The 14,916-nt window shown below is 40.1% G+C and overlaps 2 protein-coding genes across 2 annotated transcripts; both read left to right on the top strand.

The window, feature by feature from the left end:
* The first annotated feature begins 5,285 nt into the window (after positions 1-5,285).
* LOC121934725 (olfactory receptor 14A16-like) lies at positions 5,286-6,210 on the top strand. Its single transcript, XM_042475509.1, is given in 2 exon segments — positions 5,286-6,020; positions 6,022-6,210. Coding segments are annotated over 2 exon segments (924 nt in total).
* A 7,503-nt stretch (positions 6,211-13,713) lies between these two features.
* Positions 13,714-14,664, top strand: LOC121933742 (olfactory receptor 14A16-like). The gene has a single exon (XM_042473732.1). The coding sequence runs from the start codon at positions 13,714-13,716 to the stop codon at positions 14,662-14,664; it is 951 nt and encodes a 316-aa protein (XP_042329666.1).
* The last annotated feature ends 252 nt before the right edge of the window (positions 14,665-14,916 follow it).

Below are 14,916 nucleotides of genomic sequence, written 5' to 3'. Positions count from 1 at the left end.
CTAGTTTGGTGTCATCTGCAAATTTGATAAGTATGCTCCCAATTCTGTCATCCAAGTCATTGATAAAGATGTTGAATAGCACTGGGCCCAGGACAGAGCCCTATGGGACCCCACTGGTCACTTCTCTCCAGGATGAAAAAGAGCTATTATTGAGCACCCTTTGGCTTCGGTTAGTCAACCAATTACAAATCCATGTAACAGTTACCTTGTCTAGCCCACATTTCACTAACTTGTTTATAAGAATGTCATGGGGAACCCTGTCAAAGGCCTTACTGAAATCAAGATATACTATATCCACAGCATTTCCTTCATCTACCAAGCTGGTAATTTTATAAAAAAACGCAATCAGGTTTGTCTGGCATGACTTGTTTCTCTGAAATCCATGTTGACTTTTTGTGATTATGGCATTGCCTTTTCGATGTTCACAGACTCTCCAAAGGAGCTCTAAAACATCGTTTGTTTTTCTCCACTCTTTCAAAATCTGACCTAACAGAGGAAATAAATTATTCCATATGGAAGTACATCTCAGTTTGGAGGCCTTTGGCCTTTATTTCACACTGCTGAAAGGCCTTTCTTGGGGATTTACTCACAAGGTCCTTCTGGGTCTCATTATACAGATCATGCTCCTTTTCCAGCATAATACTCTTCTGTTCTTTACATATGACCATTTTGACATTAAATCATTTACCAACAGTTCTTTGATATAAGAACAACAAAAACAATCTGAGAGAAAGCTAGACACAGATGAGTATGATTGTTTTCTTTTGTTTCCAAAGGAGGCTATATATGCTAATCATCTATCTATGGATATTATAAAAGTGGAAGAAAGATTAGTTTGTGTGTGTGAGAGAGAATTTCAATGCTCTGATCTCCCTCATTGTTTCCTGATCAGGTGTGCTGGACTCTGGGGAGTAAGCCGACAAAGAAGCTTACAAAATTGACATGACTCTCCTTCCCAAACATCTTACAATTATTTACCTCTGCAACACTTGTCCCTTCCCCCTCTTTATATCAGAAGTGTTTCTAATACTTGAGTAGACAAGGTTCCAGCTAAACATTCTGTGCCACTTGATGTTGGGAGACTGAGTGTCCTTGCATGAGATGCTGAGTAGATTCTCACACCACATCAACATCATATCATAAAAGAAGCTGAAGGGTAAGTTGAACCCTACAATGCAAGTGTTTATTTTAAAAACTTTAAGGTGTTTTGGTAACTACCATTGTTGTATTCCAGAGCTTTTCCTCAGACTTTTCCTGTTCTGTCCATCTATATCTCTATGTGATCATCTAAATTTATATATTATTTCATTTAGAAGGATAGTTTGCTCTCAAAAATCACTTCTGGGTTTGCTTGGCTTTTTTTTTGTGACAAACATATTTAGGCAGAAGATGATATGAAAGCTCTCTATCAAGATTCTGGAGGTTAGGCCCACTGCTAGTTGGAATCGACAATACTGGAGAAGGCAGATCAGGGAAAAAGTAGTGATCTTTGTTAATATAAGCAATGCTTACAAGGGAAAATATATTTGTGCCCTGTCCAGTTCATGACTGAAAATTTTGAGATATGAATGCTTACAACAGATTCAGCACTGGAATATAGAGAAAATTATAGAAATATTTGCTTTTGTATTGGTATAATGCTTGTCCTTTCTCCTTTTACTTCCTGTTCAACCCTAGCTTTACAATTTCTAAACTTAAAAATGTCTTAAAAAATTGGACCTGGCTTTTGAATTTAACCAACAGATTTTGTAAACCTAAGGAATATTATTCACACACCTCACTAAACCTAAGGAATACTAACGATACTCCTCATTGCTTTTTAAGATTGGGAAGTGGGGAAAAATTTAAACCCAGGCAAAAGAATTGTTTCACTAAAATGTCAGCATGAAGGTCCTTCCTCTTCAGCCTTGAGAAGACACAAAAATTAATTAAATCCTGAAAAAGTGGTGAGGGCAGCAAATTTATCAAGGAATCTTTTGTAGTTGGTATGGAACTGTGATTAATTCTAAAACTGGATTGTGTGTGTGTGTGTGTGTGTGTGTGAGAGAGAGAGAGTGAGAGAGAGAGAGAACATATTAAAACAAGTGAAAGTAATGTTATAAGGTTTGGTTAAATATATGAAAGTTTATTTATATAAAGCTTTCAAAAATGAAAAAGGGTAGCTTGTGGTGAGCCACATCAGGACCAGGAACATGAAACATGGTACCAGCAAATGGTCAAGCTATGTAGTTGCTATTCTTCCATTATTAGCAAAGACTGTTTCCTTTTAAGTAAAAAGAAAAGTTGCATAGTTGTGATTTCTGTTGTGACCCAAAAAAGAAATTTTTAAACTTTTCTGATGTGGTCCCACTTGTGATCTGTCTCATCAGTAGTTACCAGTATATATATATTTAAGTACACTCTACATATAATTTGGATCACATATTTTCACCAGCCACTCCCCTGCTCTTTCTTGCTTCATGAATCTGTCACCTAATCTGGTGATACAGTTTTTCTCATGGAAAAAAGATTTTAAAAAATCCTACAAAGCTATGGCTTGGATTTCTAGTGGAACATATCCGCACCTCATAGGAAGAACTTCTGGTGGGAATGCCTAGTATTACACTATCCTTCCCAGCCTGTTCCACTCTCTTCCTCTTTTTGTATATAGCACAGTCACAGTCTGACTGCAGCTGGTAGATCAGGTGATGTCCTACTGATAAGGCTTTCAAGCATGAATCATGAAGGAGAGGTACAGAAGCATGGTTACTGACTGCAAAATTAAAATACAAAGAGGCTTCATGTATGTGCAGATATACACCCTGTAAGAGAGGTGGGATATACTGTAGATGTTAATGAGTCTGACACACTGGATGGATAATCTTGGAGGCAATTTAGGTGTAAAGGTTGTTGCATCTTCTAGCTACCTCTGGTTTACTCACCTTGACCCAAACTGCAACCAACCTTTAGTTCTCATATTCCTTCCTCAGGTATTTTCAATGTTGGTTTAGAAGCCCTCTCCTTATGTATCTCCTTGCTATCTTGTGTGCAGGATCTGCAAGTAGTCAACATATAATCAGCAAGACGCAATCCCTGTTACACTGTTGGTTGCTGGGTCATCTGCAGTCCTTGGAATCTTTAGGGCTTGATACTCCTGAAACCTGAGCCTCCAAAATTCATCCCAAAAAATCTGATTTTGTCAACCAAAATTCACTAGTTAAGAACAATGAGTCTCTTCCAAACTGTTTCAGGGGACAACTTATTTGCTTCTCTGTGTGTTTGCGTGGGTGTTTTAAAAAAGATATCTTTTTTGTTTAAAAGACAACCAAAAAATGATAAAATGTAACCAATGGTCCAGTAAAATAGCAACTGTGACAGAGTACTTTGGGTGTCCAGAACCCAAAATGGCAATGTGGCCCTTCAGACTCTTTGGTTTTCCCACTCCTGTTTCCTTTATGTTTCTAGCTGTTTTTCTGGAAGTCATCAAGTCTTGTGACATGTGACCCTATAGTATTCATTATGTGTGCTCATTTTCAGAATATGCAGTTGTTCTTCAGTCACTTTCTTAGCATGTGAAATATTATTTTAATCTTGGAGCAAAATAATTTTTCAGGCTTTCTTAGGCGCAGTACATATCGCCCCTTTGGGGCGGCCTGCACCTGCTCCTTTTATTTCCGGGTTGGGGGCAGGGCAGTCTCCTTTTATTTCTGGGTTGGGGGGCAGGGCATCCCTGCGGCCCCAATCTGGAGTTTTTCTGGACCACAGAGAAGCAGCAAAGGGGGTGTCCTTGGGGCTTCATGCCCCTGGACACCCTGGGAGCTGCAGCCATGGGAGAAAGGGGCCGCCCAGCCCCTTTCTCCCCAGAGTCATTCCTGCAGATGTTTGGTGGTTGGGGAAATGAGGCATGTGCCTTTTCGGAGCTCTTTCCTGCACTGCAGCCAGGCCGCCATAAGAGATGTCAAGCATGTGCCACGCCATTTGGATGCGGTCCCTGTGTAGATGGGAGGTGGCCCCCATGTGGTCATCATGGCGCCCCCCATGTAATCATGGCAGCCCCCATGTAGATGGCATTGCTACATGGTAGGGTTGCAGGGCATGTGGATGCTCCTCTCCTGGGTAACCCTAGTATAGGCCAGGCTGGTGCAAAGCACCAGTCTGGATCGCACTTGAGTTTGCTTTGATCTATCTGCAGTGAAACTTTCTCCAAATATGTTCATTGGAAGAACCTTCATTCCAAGTTGCTGTGAAACTGGTTCTCATTCATCTCAAGGATAAGTGCTGGACTAGCTGAATAGGATTACTATCATGCCATCTCAGAGCAAAACATTAATTATAGTGGGCCCTTGGTATCTGCTGGGGTTTGGTTTCAGAAACCCCTGTGGATACCAAAATCTGTGGATGCTCAATTCCCTTAAAATACAATAGCATAGCAAAATGGTGTCCCTGATTTAAAATGACAAAATCAAGGTTTACTTATTGGAATATACCCCTCTCTCTCTCTCTCTCTGTGTGTGTGTGTGTGTGTAATATTTTAAAACTGTGGATGAATCCATGGATGAAGATTCTGTGGATACAGAGGGCTGGCTGTATTAACATTGTTTCCCCATTATTTGTTTGGAGTGGTCCTCTTCAGACAATCTCAGGCCTGGGCAGGCTAATAGAGTTGAAATGAACCCCCCATTAACTAGGAAATGTTTTATGCACATTTGGAATTCATAAAATTTTCATAGTTTCCAAATAATCATAAGTTTTCATTTGCTGTCTCCAAAGGTAACAGGGGGATTCCAGAAAGATTTCAGAGCACAAATTACATTTGGACAAAAGATTGTTTTGGGAAGTCCTTTAGATCTCAGATTGAAATCATACAACACACCTGCGTTATATGTGGCCGTGCCATGCATGCCTTTCAGCTTACACTGACGCCGCATGCCAGAAGAGGCAATTGTGCATGCACCTATGGCCTGCACACCACGTCATGCCATGTGCACCAGACCCACTGTTTTCAATGGGGCTTGAGCATACGTGTTATTTCCCTTATGCGGGAGGTGTGTGTGTGTGTTCCAGAACAGAAGCCCCACATAAGGGAAAGGCCCACTGTACTTATTTATCCTAAGTAATAAAGGTAAAGGTATATTGTACATGTAGGGTCACTACTATGACTTCTTAGAGAAAAAAATGAATTCACAATCAAAATTGTTCCCCTACTATTCTTGTTAAATTGGATGTACCAACCTTAAATGGACTGGTTAATTAATACATGCAGATTAACAGTTCTCGTTTTCTTTTCCTACAGATAGTACACAAGGATGAAAGATAACATGATAAATGTTACTTCCATATCTACTTTTCTGCTGCTGGAATTCACAAATGTCCGAGATCTACAGATTGCATATTTCTTTGTATTTCTAGCCTTGTACCTAATGGCAATAACAGGAAATCTTCTCATCATCATTGCAGTGACTCTTGATCTCCACCTACACACTCCTATGTTCTTCTTTCTATTAAATTTGGCTGTGATGGACATTGGAACAATTTCAGTTACGGTACCTAAATCAATGGCAATGTCCCTCACAAATAACAGGTCAATTTCTTTTTCTGGATGTGTGGCTCAGGTTTTCAGTTATTTCTTTTGTTTATCATCAGATTTCTTTCTCCTCATTATAATGGCCCTCGATCGTTATGTTGCAATTTGCAACCCACTCCAGTATGGGAGGGTTATGCATAAAGGAGCTTGCCTTCAGATGGTAGCCACTGTGTGGATTATTGGTCTTTCCTATGCCATTCTACACACTGGTGGTACATTTGCTAATACTTTCTGTTCTAACATGGTCAATCAGTTTTTCTGTGAAGTCCCACAGTTATTAAAACTCACCTGCTCTAAAACCTTTTTAGTTGAAGGGGGGCTTCTTATACTAAGTTGTATTATAGGACTAGGAGGTTTTATCTTCATCATCATCACATATGTCCAGATTTTTGCTGCAGTGCTCAGCATCCCCTCTGTACATGGACAGAAGAAGGCCCTATCAACTTGTCTTCCCCACCCTTGTTGTTGTCTCAGTGTTCATATTCAGTGCAGTCTTTGCCTATGGAAAACCTCCCAGTAATACTTCTTCTGATCTGGATTTAGCTGTTGCTGTGATATATGCCATAATACCTCCTATCTTGAATCCATTCATCTATAGCATGAGAAACAAAGAGCTGAAGGCTGCATTGCGGAAACTGCTTTTTTAAAATGGAGAAATCTTTTGGAGGCTCTTCTGCTCCGCAAAACACACAGAAAGCCTCCAATGTAGAAACATACCCTGAAACCTCACAGAAACCCATGACACCTTTCTTCATCTCCAAATGCAGCTGCATTCATTGGAGACCTTCTCAAAATGATGTCTGAAAGTTATTGAACATGATTTCCATTTGCCATTTTAGGAAGAATTTCAACAAAGGCAGAGGTGTTTCAGAGCACTGTCATGGGAATGTGGCCTATGGGTGGCAGCTGGAGAGGGGAAATCGGATCCTGGATGCAGTGAATTTGCCCATCCTTGATGCCATGCCAGGATGAATAGTTCAATGAGGCAATGCTGTAGCAATGACTATTTATTTGTAGAATTCTTCTATAATGTCCATTTCAGGCTGCAAGGTAATATTCTGTGTCATGACATTACATAGTACAGGTATGAGTGACAAGATCCTGTGATAAGGGCTATGCTCACTTCACTCCCAGCAGGGCACAATGAAATGGAGATAAAGTGGGTTAATGCTCATTGCAGCCCCCATGTCCACACCTGATCCAACACCACCTAGCCCTTTTGCAGCTGGATCATAGCTCTTTAATGCTCTCTTTGGCCCAGTACACACTGCCAGGATGTGATGTCCTGACGGTGATAGTAGGGCTTGGGACCGCACACCAACTGCACAGTACTGAGCCCTACTACGTGTGGGCAATGGAGTAATGGTGGCATCCCATCCACACAGGCACCAACATCTTTACGTAACTGATGCATAGTACTTGCATGTTGTGTCATGTCCATTATATAATGAGTGCGCCCCTGACGTACTTGCGACATTACCAGGGTGCCGGGAAAAAACCCTGGAAAAACTGGGTTCTTTTAACTCTAGAGGGATGTCGTATGGTGTAGCAGCTGCAGCATCCTTCCGGAGTTAAAATGGGTGCCTGCAGACCGCTGTTTTTGAGCAGTCTGTACTGCGCCTTTGTTTCTCATAGACTATTGGTCTGTGCCAATACAGTGGACCCTTGTTATATGCTGGGGTTTGGTTCCAAGGTCCCCCATGTATAACAAAATCTGTATATGCTCAAGTCTCATTAAATAAAATGACATAGCAAAATGCTGTCCCTTATAAAAAATGGAAAATCAAGGTTTGATATTTGAAATTTATCCATTTTTGGAACATTTTCAAACCGTGGATGCTTGAATCCGTGTATAAAAAAATCAGTGTATAAGAAGGGCTGACTTTATATGGAAACTGCTCATGTAGCTCTGCATTTCCCCATCAACCTGAGCTTTGCTGCTGCCACACTAACATCTTCAAGTCTACCACTTCACTCTATCCTATTAACCTGCAATCATGGCTCTCAGACCATATTTGAACTATCCCAGTTTGGCTGAAACAGTCCTTATCCACTTTTCAGCTGCTTTTAAGATGTCCTACTTTTCTTCTTCTCCTTCTACATTTTGCCATTGTCTTCAGCTTATTTCAGCTGTTGCAAATGGAGTTCAAAGTGAAAAAGTACAGCACCATGTAAATCTACAGTGCTATATAAACAACAACAATAATAAAGTAACTTGCACTCAACTCAGTATGGGGGGAAAAAGAGGTCTGGACTGAATCTTGCCCTTTCCAGTAGACCCAGGAACAAGTAAACTGTGGTAGCCTCAGTTTGTCCATGGCTGATTACTAATTTTTGTCATCTTGACCACACTCAGATGTTGCTTGTCCACACATGTCCCAGTTTTTTGTTATGAAATATTGGAGGGTATGCTGTCTTGGCCACTTGTATTCATCAGCAAGGAATTGGATGGATAGCATTGGTCCCAATGCTGATTGAAGACAAATCTGGGAGAAGTCAGAGCATAGTGGGCCTTTATACCCCTTCCAAGCATTTCCCAGCACTGTAACATGACAGCATTATTATACAACATATAATGTGTATGTAAATATGCCCAACAAAGCATCCCCTGTAGTAGTGACATCAGAAAGCCCCTGATTTGGGGGGTGGGTTTCATACTGCACCAGGTGACACCTTAAGAGTGGTGGTGACACCACTTTTGCTCAAACATCTGCATTTTGACCAAAATGGGCTATCGTATTTGCCTGCAAAACTTTAAAACAGGGGTAGGCAACCTGCGGCCCGCGGGCCGGATGCGGCCCGGCAAGGCCTTGGGACCGGCCCCAGCCCGGTCTTGCCGCCGATTGCCGCTGGATCCTTTGGCCTCTCGCGTGAGGGTGTGGGGCCTTTGGCCTATCAGGAGGAGGTGGGGAAGGGGGGTCAAGCGGCGGGCAAGGGGGGGAATTGTCTATAGAAGCCTCCCAAACATGCATTTATATTAACATTTTTTTTAAATCAGCAAATTTTTTTGCGTGTCCTCCATTTTTTAAAAAAGTGTTCTCCATATGAAAATTTTGTCCTACATTTGTCCCGGTTTATTTATTTATTTATTTTATTTTTTATTTAAAAAATATATTTAATTATTATTATTTTTGGCTTCGGCCCCCCAGTTGTCTGAGGGACAGCAACCCGGCCCCCAGCTCAAAAAGGTTGCCTACCCCTGCTTTAAAAGAATGAATGGTGTGAGTTAGATGAGACACAGTGAGAAGAGAAAGGAGATGGCCCAGTTTCTTTTAAAAAAACCTAAATTTTTTTTAATTTTTTAATTTTTAATTTCTTACATATTTTATTTGAAAACATCATATTTTACCAAATTTTCATTTTAAATACATGAAACTATGTTTATATTACCACATTTATTCTGTATGTATGATATTGTAATTTAAAAATTAAAATTTCTATTTTTGCTAGTTCTTTAGGTCACAACTATATATGGGAATTAGGCTTTATGAGTAAAGTAGTACAAAACATTACTAAGAATTCTGTATGGTGTGGTATTGGAGGAGGTCAGTGAGGGGGTGATATCATGAGTTACCTCACTGGATGACACCAATCCTAGTGACGCCTTGGAGGACATGCCATGCACAGAATTCTGATTGATTTTCTTCTCTTTAGAACAGAGCTACGAAGGATATTTAAAGATTCAGATTTGAAATGAAATAAAGGGGGAGGTGCTTTGAGAATGTCTGGAACCCCTAATGAGGATTCTCCTAATGTCTCCTTTTCATCTCTCTAAGTCTTTGAATGGGCTCAGAGAATTGCTCCTTCCCCTCCAGCCTTGACATACCCTTTTCCTGTCACTTTCCATGACCGTGCAGTGGCCAGGAGGAGAGCAGGGGACAGTTGAGGAATATCATTGCCTATGTTCCAATAGCCAGTGCACAATGATGTGGTCACCATCTGGGACTTCTGTATGACTCCTATGAGGTCCCATAGGATTTTAGCATGGCTGAGTTAGGGATGGGGGGGGGGGGGACTGACAATTGTCAACTGCCCTTTGTCCTCCCCTGGCTATCATATGGCTGTGTCAGTAGTTTAAGAGTCAGCTATGAGTAATCTAGCTATTTTCTGATAGGTAGTCAGATGTATCCTCAGCTGACTCCTTCCTTAGTCTCTAAATGGCCATACTGAAGGGTAAGGTGGGAGGTGGCAGAGGATTGTCTGACCCTCAGAATACAGCTGGATGGTCCACTGCTATCTCCCCCCTCCAACAAAAGCATGCATTCTTGGCTGTCCCTGATATCCCCTGGCTACTACACAGCTGTGCCCAGGAGGAGGAAAGTGCAGATGAGGATCATTGCAGGCTGTGTTGTGAGAACTAATATGCAGTAATGCAGCCATTATCCAGAAACCCCAGAGGTCCCAGAGGATGTTGTCATTATTGTGTGCCAACAGTCAGCATGGTGTAGTAGTTTGAGTGTTGGGCTAGGATTCTGGAAGACCAGGCTTTGAATCCCCACAGTGTGACCTTGGGCAAATTTCACCCTCTCAGCTTCAGAGGAAGGCGATGACAACCCCTCTCCTGATCAAATTATGCCAAGAAAATCCAGTGATAGGTTTGTCTGGGGGTCCATACAAGTCAGAAATGGTTTGAAGGTACACAACCATAACAAAAACAGAAGTGGAAGCAGCAAATGTAGTAAGCAACAGTCTTCAGTTTTATCACCACCTTGTCTCTCTCCATTACATGGCTGTACTGGGAGGACAGGAAAAAATAGTCAGTCAGAGGAGGACACTTTCTCTCCTGTGTGAGAATGATTTCAAACACTGTCTAGAAACCAAAAAACTGTCCAGTTTTTGAACATGTTCTGAGAACAAGAAGAAAATTGATGAAATTGTTCATTTTCCTCTGGGACTACAAATAATTTAAATACAAACATGCTTTATTTGGACTAAGATGGTATGTGCTGATAGTCTGGTGAGGATGCTTAGACAAGAGAGACAAAGAACATGGAAGAGTTCCAGTTGTGTTTTCTGATCAGGTATACTGCACTCAAGAGAGTAAGATCCCAAGAAACCAGAAAAGCTTTAAGTGATTCCCCTTCCCAAGCATGAGACAATTATTTGCAGCTGGAGAGTCAGTCTCTGTTACTGTTACCTATAAAGTGTTCCTAAGGCCTAGTGTAGACAAAAAGACAACACATTGTGTGGGAATTATGACAGGAGATACTTGGATGAGATGATGAATGGATTCTCATACTATGGTCACGTAATGTTCACATGGAAGCTGAAGGGTAAGCTGAAATTTAAAGTAGATTTTTTATTTCAAATTGTTTTTGGGTGTTTAGGTACATTTTAATTTTGATGCACTTCAGAATTATTTCTCTATCTTTCCTTTCCTGTCAGCTCTCTCCCTACCATAAGTGCATTCTGCTTTAAGAAGTCTTTCGAATAAAATAACCATTACATCACCACAGAGCTTGGAACAAACTGTTTACAAATAACAATTTACTTGCAAGTATTTCCTTTTTTGTTGTAGTAGTTACTATTTTAGTCAATTTATACCTGCAAGATGTTTGTGGTCTCACTACTTACGCTGATTTTATGCCGTAGTTCAGTGTCTTGTACCAATCTGACAAAAGAACAACAACAACCTCTTATTCAAGAGTTAAGTTGGAAAAATTCCCTTACACATGTGGTTATAGGGGTTTGACAGACTAGCGGCTCCGTGCCACCTGTTTTTGCACCGCATCTTTGCTGCAGCAACCAAAAGGCACGGCAACGAAGTGTTCCCTCTTGGGAACAAAAAGAAGATAGTGAAAGCAGCTTCCTGACAGGGGCACAATTGGCACACTCACACACCCTGATTGTGTCACTTCTGGCCAGTGCAGTTTAGGCGCTGTGGCAGGCTCGTGCCATCATGACAGCCCCCATGTGGACGGAGCCGTGCCATGATGGTGCCAGTGGTGTGCGGTAGGGCTTGGGAGCGTACGGACACACTGCACTCCTGAGCCCTAAAATCGGCTCCAGACCACTGCTTTTGGACAATCTGTACTGGGCCATAGTTTTCTAACTGTGGTGTAATAGTATGTTTTCAATGGGGCTCTTGTTTAAGTACAGTACTTGTTTAAGTGAAGTTCCATAACTTTAAACATTTCATGTGTAGATGTACATTCTTGGATGCTGTGTAATTATTTGTCAAAGCCTTCAGTGTACCACTTTCTTGACTGAGATTGAAGAAACAACTATTGTGAATTCCACATCACAGAATGAAATCGCAAGTGTATTGGCAGATACACAAATCAGTCGCACAGTGCCAATGTTTGGCAAAAGGGAAGTGTAGCATAATGACTATGTAACTGCATGTGTGTAGATTTACACTGTACAAGAACAATGTAAGATCTTTTCTAAAAAATTAAAAATTGTAGTTATTAATTTTTGGAAACTCCAGAATTATAAATTCATAGAATAATAGAATCATAGAGTTGAAAGAGACAACAAGGGCCATCCAGTCCCACCCCAGTGCCATGCAGGAATACACAGTTAAAATACTCCTGACAGATGGCCATCCAGCCTCTGCTTGAAAACATCTAGCGAAGGATATGCCACCACTGTCTGAGGCAGCGTATTCCATTTTTACTGTCAGGATTGTGTCTCCTTCAAGCTATCCATTTATTTTACCTCTTTATAGAATTTTATAATTAGTTAATTCAGAAATTAAATGGATATGAGTCTATAAAGACTAAGTAATTTTTTTATTGAAAAGTAAAAGTGTAAGTGAGAAGCTTACACTCTGGATTGACTTTTCATAAGATTTGGCACCCTTTTATTGAATACATCCAGAAAGATTTAGTCTCTAGACATCCGCCAATTTTAGCTAAATTTTTATGGAAAGATATCTTTCAGGATTCCTGAATACACCTTTTATCTATAATTTTCGGGGCCTTATCTGGGTTATTTCTTGTATGTCTTGTTGGTTTGGTGTACTGTTTGTTGTTATGTTTTGTTTTAGAATGTAGTAATAAAATTTTAATTAAAAAAGTAAAAGTTGTCTGTTACAAATTTTACAAATACTGATTTCAGTCCTTCAAATAGGATTATCAAATTTTGCAGAATCCCAGTCCTGAGCAGTGACTAATGGCTTTGATGTTAGTGGGAAGATGGTCTGGTCAGAGTGTTCATTTAAACTTTGCAGGAGCTATCCAAGGTGCTAAACATGTTTCAAAAATAGGGTTTGCCCTGTGAACAGTTCACTGTATTCCTAAGCCCACATTTCCAAAATTCATATTTTTCCCCAACAGATTCATCCACATCTAATTCTCAAAAAGGGATACCAAAGCAGAAGCTTCATTTGAATTGTTTCCAGAGGTGTCCTTTCCAAGTTGCTGTGAAAGTGTCTCTCATTCATCTCAAGGATAAGTGCTGGAATAGGTGAATTGGATTACTATCATGCCATTCTCAGAGCAACACATAAATTACAATGGTCCCTTGGTATCTGCTGGGGTTTGGTTCCAGAAACCCCTGTGGATACCAATATCTGAGGATGCTCAAGTCACTTTAAATAAAATAGTATAGTAAAATCGTATTCCTTATTTAAAATGACAAAATAAAAGTTTACTTATTGGAATCTCTCTCTCTCTCTCTCTCTCTCTCTCTCTCTCTCTCTCTCTCTCTTTCTGTCTGTTTATAATATTTTCAAACTGTGGATGATTGAATCCATAGATGAAAAATGCATGGATACAAAAGGCTGAGTTGAAATGAATCCCCTGTTAACTGGAATTTGTCAAAATTTCTAAACATAATTTCAAAATATTCATGTTTTTTCAGTGGATGTCTCCAAAGCTAAAAGGAAGATTTGAGGAAGATTTCAGAGCACAAATTTCATTTGGGCAAAATATTGTTTTGGGGAGTCCTTCAGAGCTCAGATTGAAATCATACTTATTTATCCTAAGTAATAAAGATATGGATATACAGGTAGGGTCACTATTATGACTTCTTAGAGAAAAAAATGAACTCACAATCACAATTGTTCCCCAATTATTCAGAGACAAATTTGATAGCTATTTTTGTTAAATTGGGTGTATCAGCCTTAAATTAACTGACAGTTAATACTAATTAATACTTGCATGTTAAGAGTTCTCCTTTTCTTTTTCTATAGGTAGTACACAAGGATGAAAGATAACATGAGCAATCTTACTTTCATATCTACTTTTCTGCTGCTGGAATTCTCAAATATCCGAGAGCTACAGATTGTACATTTCTTTGTATTTCTAGCCTTGTACCTGATGGGAATAACAGGGAATCTTCTCATCATCCTTGCAGTTACCCTTGATCACCGTCTACACACTCCTATGTTCTTCTTTGTCTTAAATTTGGCTATGATGGACATTGGAACAATTTCAGTTACAATACCAAAATCAATGGCTATTTCCCTCACAAATAACAGGTCAATTTCCTTTTCTGGATGTGTGGCTCAAGTTTTCTGTTATGTCTTCTGTTTATCATCAGATTTCTTTCTCCTCATTATAATGGCCCTCGATCGTTATGTTGCAATTTGCAACCCACTCCAGTATGGGAGGGTTATGCATAAAGGAGCTTGCCTTCAGATGGTAGCCACTGTGTGGATTATTGGTCTTTCCTATGCCATATTACACACTGGTGGTACCTTTACTAATACTTTCTGTTCTAATGTAATCAGTCAGTTTTTCTGTGAAGTCCCACAGCTATTAAAACTCTCCTGCTCTAAAATCTTTTTAGTTGAAGGTGGGCTTCTTATAATAAGTTGTATGATAGCACTGGGAGGTTTTATCTTCATCATCATCACATATGTTCGGATCTTTGCTGCAGTGCTCAGGATCCCCTCTGTACATGGACAGAGGAAAGCCCTATCCACTTGTCTTCCCCACCTTGTGGTTGTCTCAGTGTTTATATTTACCTCACTCTTTGCCTACGGAAAACCCCCCAGTAATACTTCTTCTGATCTGGATTTAGCTTTTGCTGTAATATATGTCATAATCCCTCCTATCTTGAATCCGTTTATCTATAGCATTAGAAACAAAGAGCTGAAGGCTGCATTGTGGAAACTGTTAGATTTGGAGCTTTTTTTCAAAAATCAAAGTTAAACATCTTCGCAATTAGCTTTGTGAAAATACTGTTGCATTCAACTTGCTCCAAAATTCATGCTGAACCTTTGGCTCCCTAAAAACATGTCCAGAGAGAGCTCTGCTGGTCACGGCCCAAACTGATATCAAATTAGAGGGCCACCTTCCTAATAATCATAAAGGTTTCCTTCCTCTGGTGCAGAGACTGAAACAGGAAAAGCCCTTTAATTTTTTTTAAAATTAAATAATAATTTAATAATTAAACAGGGGAAA

This window comes from Sceloporus undulatus, chromosome 6, assembly GCF_019175285.1.
Source record: "Sceloporus undulatus isolate JIND9_A2432 ecotype Alabama chromosome 6, SceUnd_v1.1, whole genome shotgun sequence".
In the NCBI taxonomy this organism is placed as follows: Eukaryota; Metazoa; Chordata; class Lepidosauria; order Squamata; family Phrynosomatidae; genus Sceloporus; species Sceloporus undulatus.
The sequence above is the reverse complement of the archived record's forward strand: the minus strand, read 5'-3'. Positions and strand labels throughout refer to the sequence as shown.

What these genes read in the sequence shown, in the direction of transcription:
- LOC121933742 (XM_042473732.1), top strand. Translation starts at nt 13,714, where the DNA reads ATGAAAGATAACATGAGCAATCTTACTTTCATATCTACTTTTCTGCTG.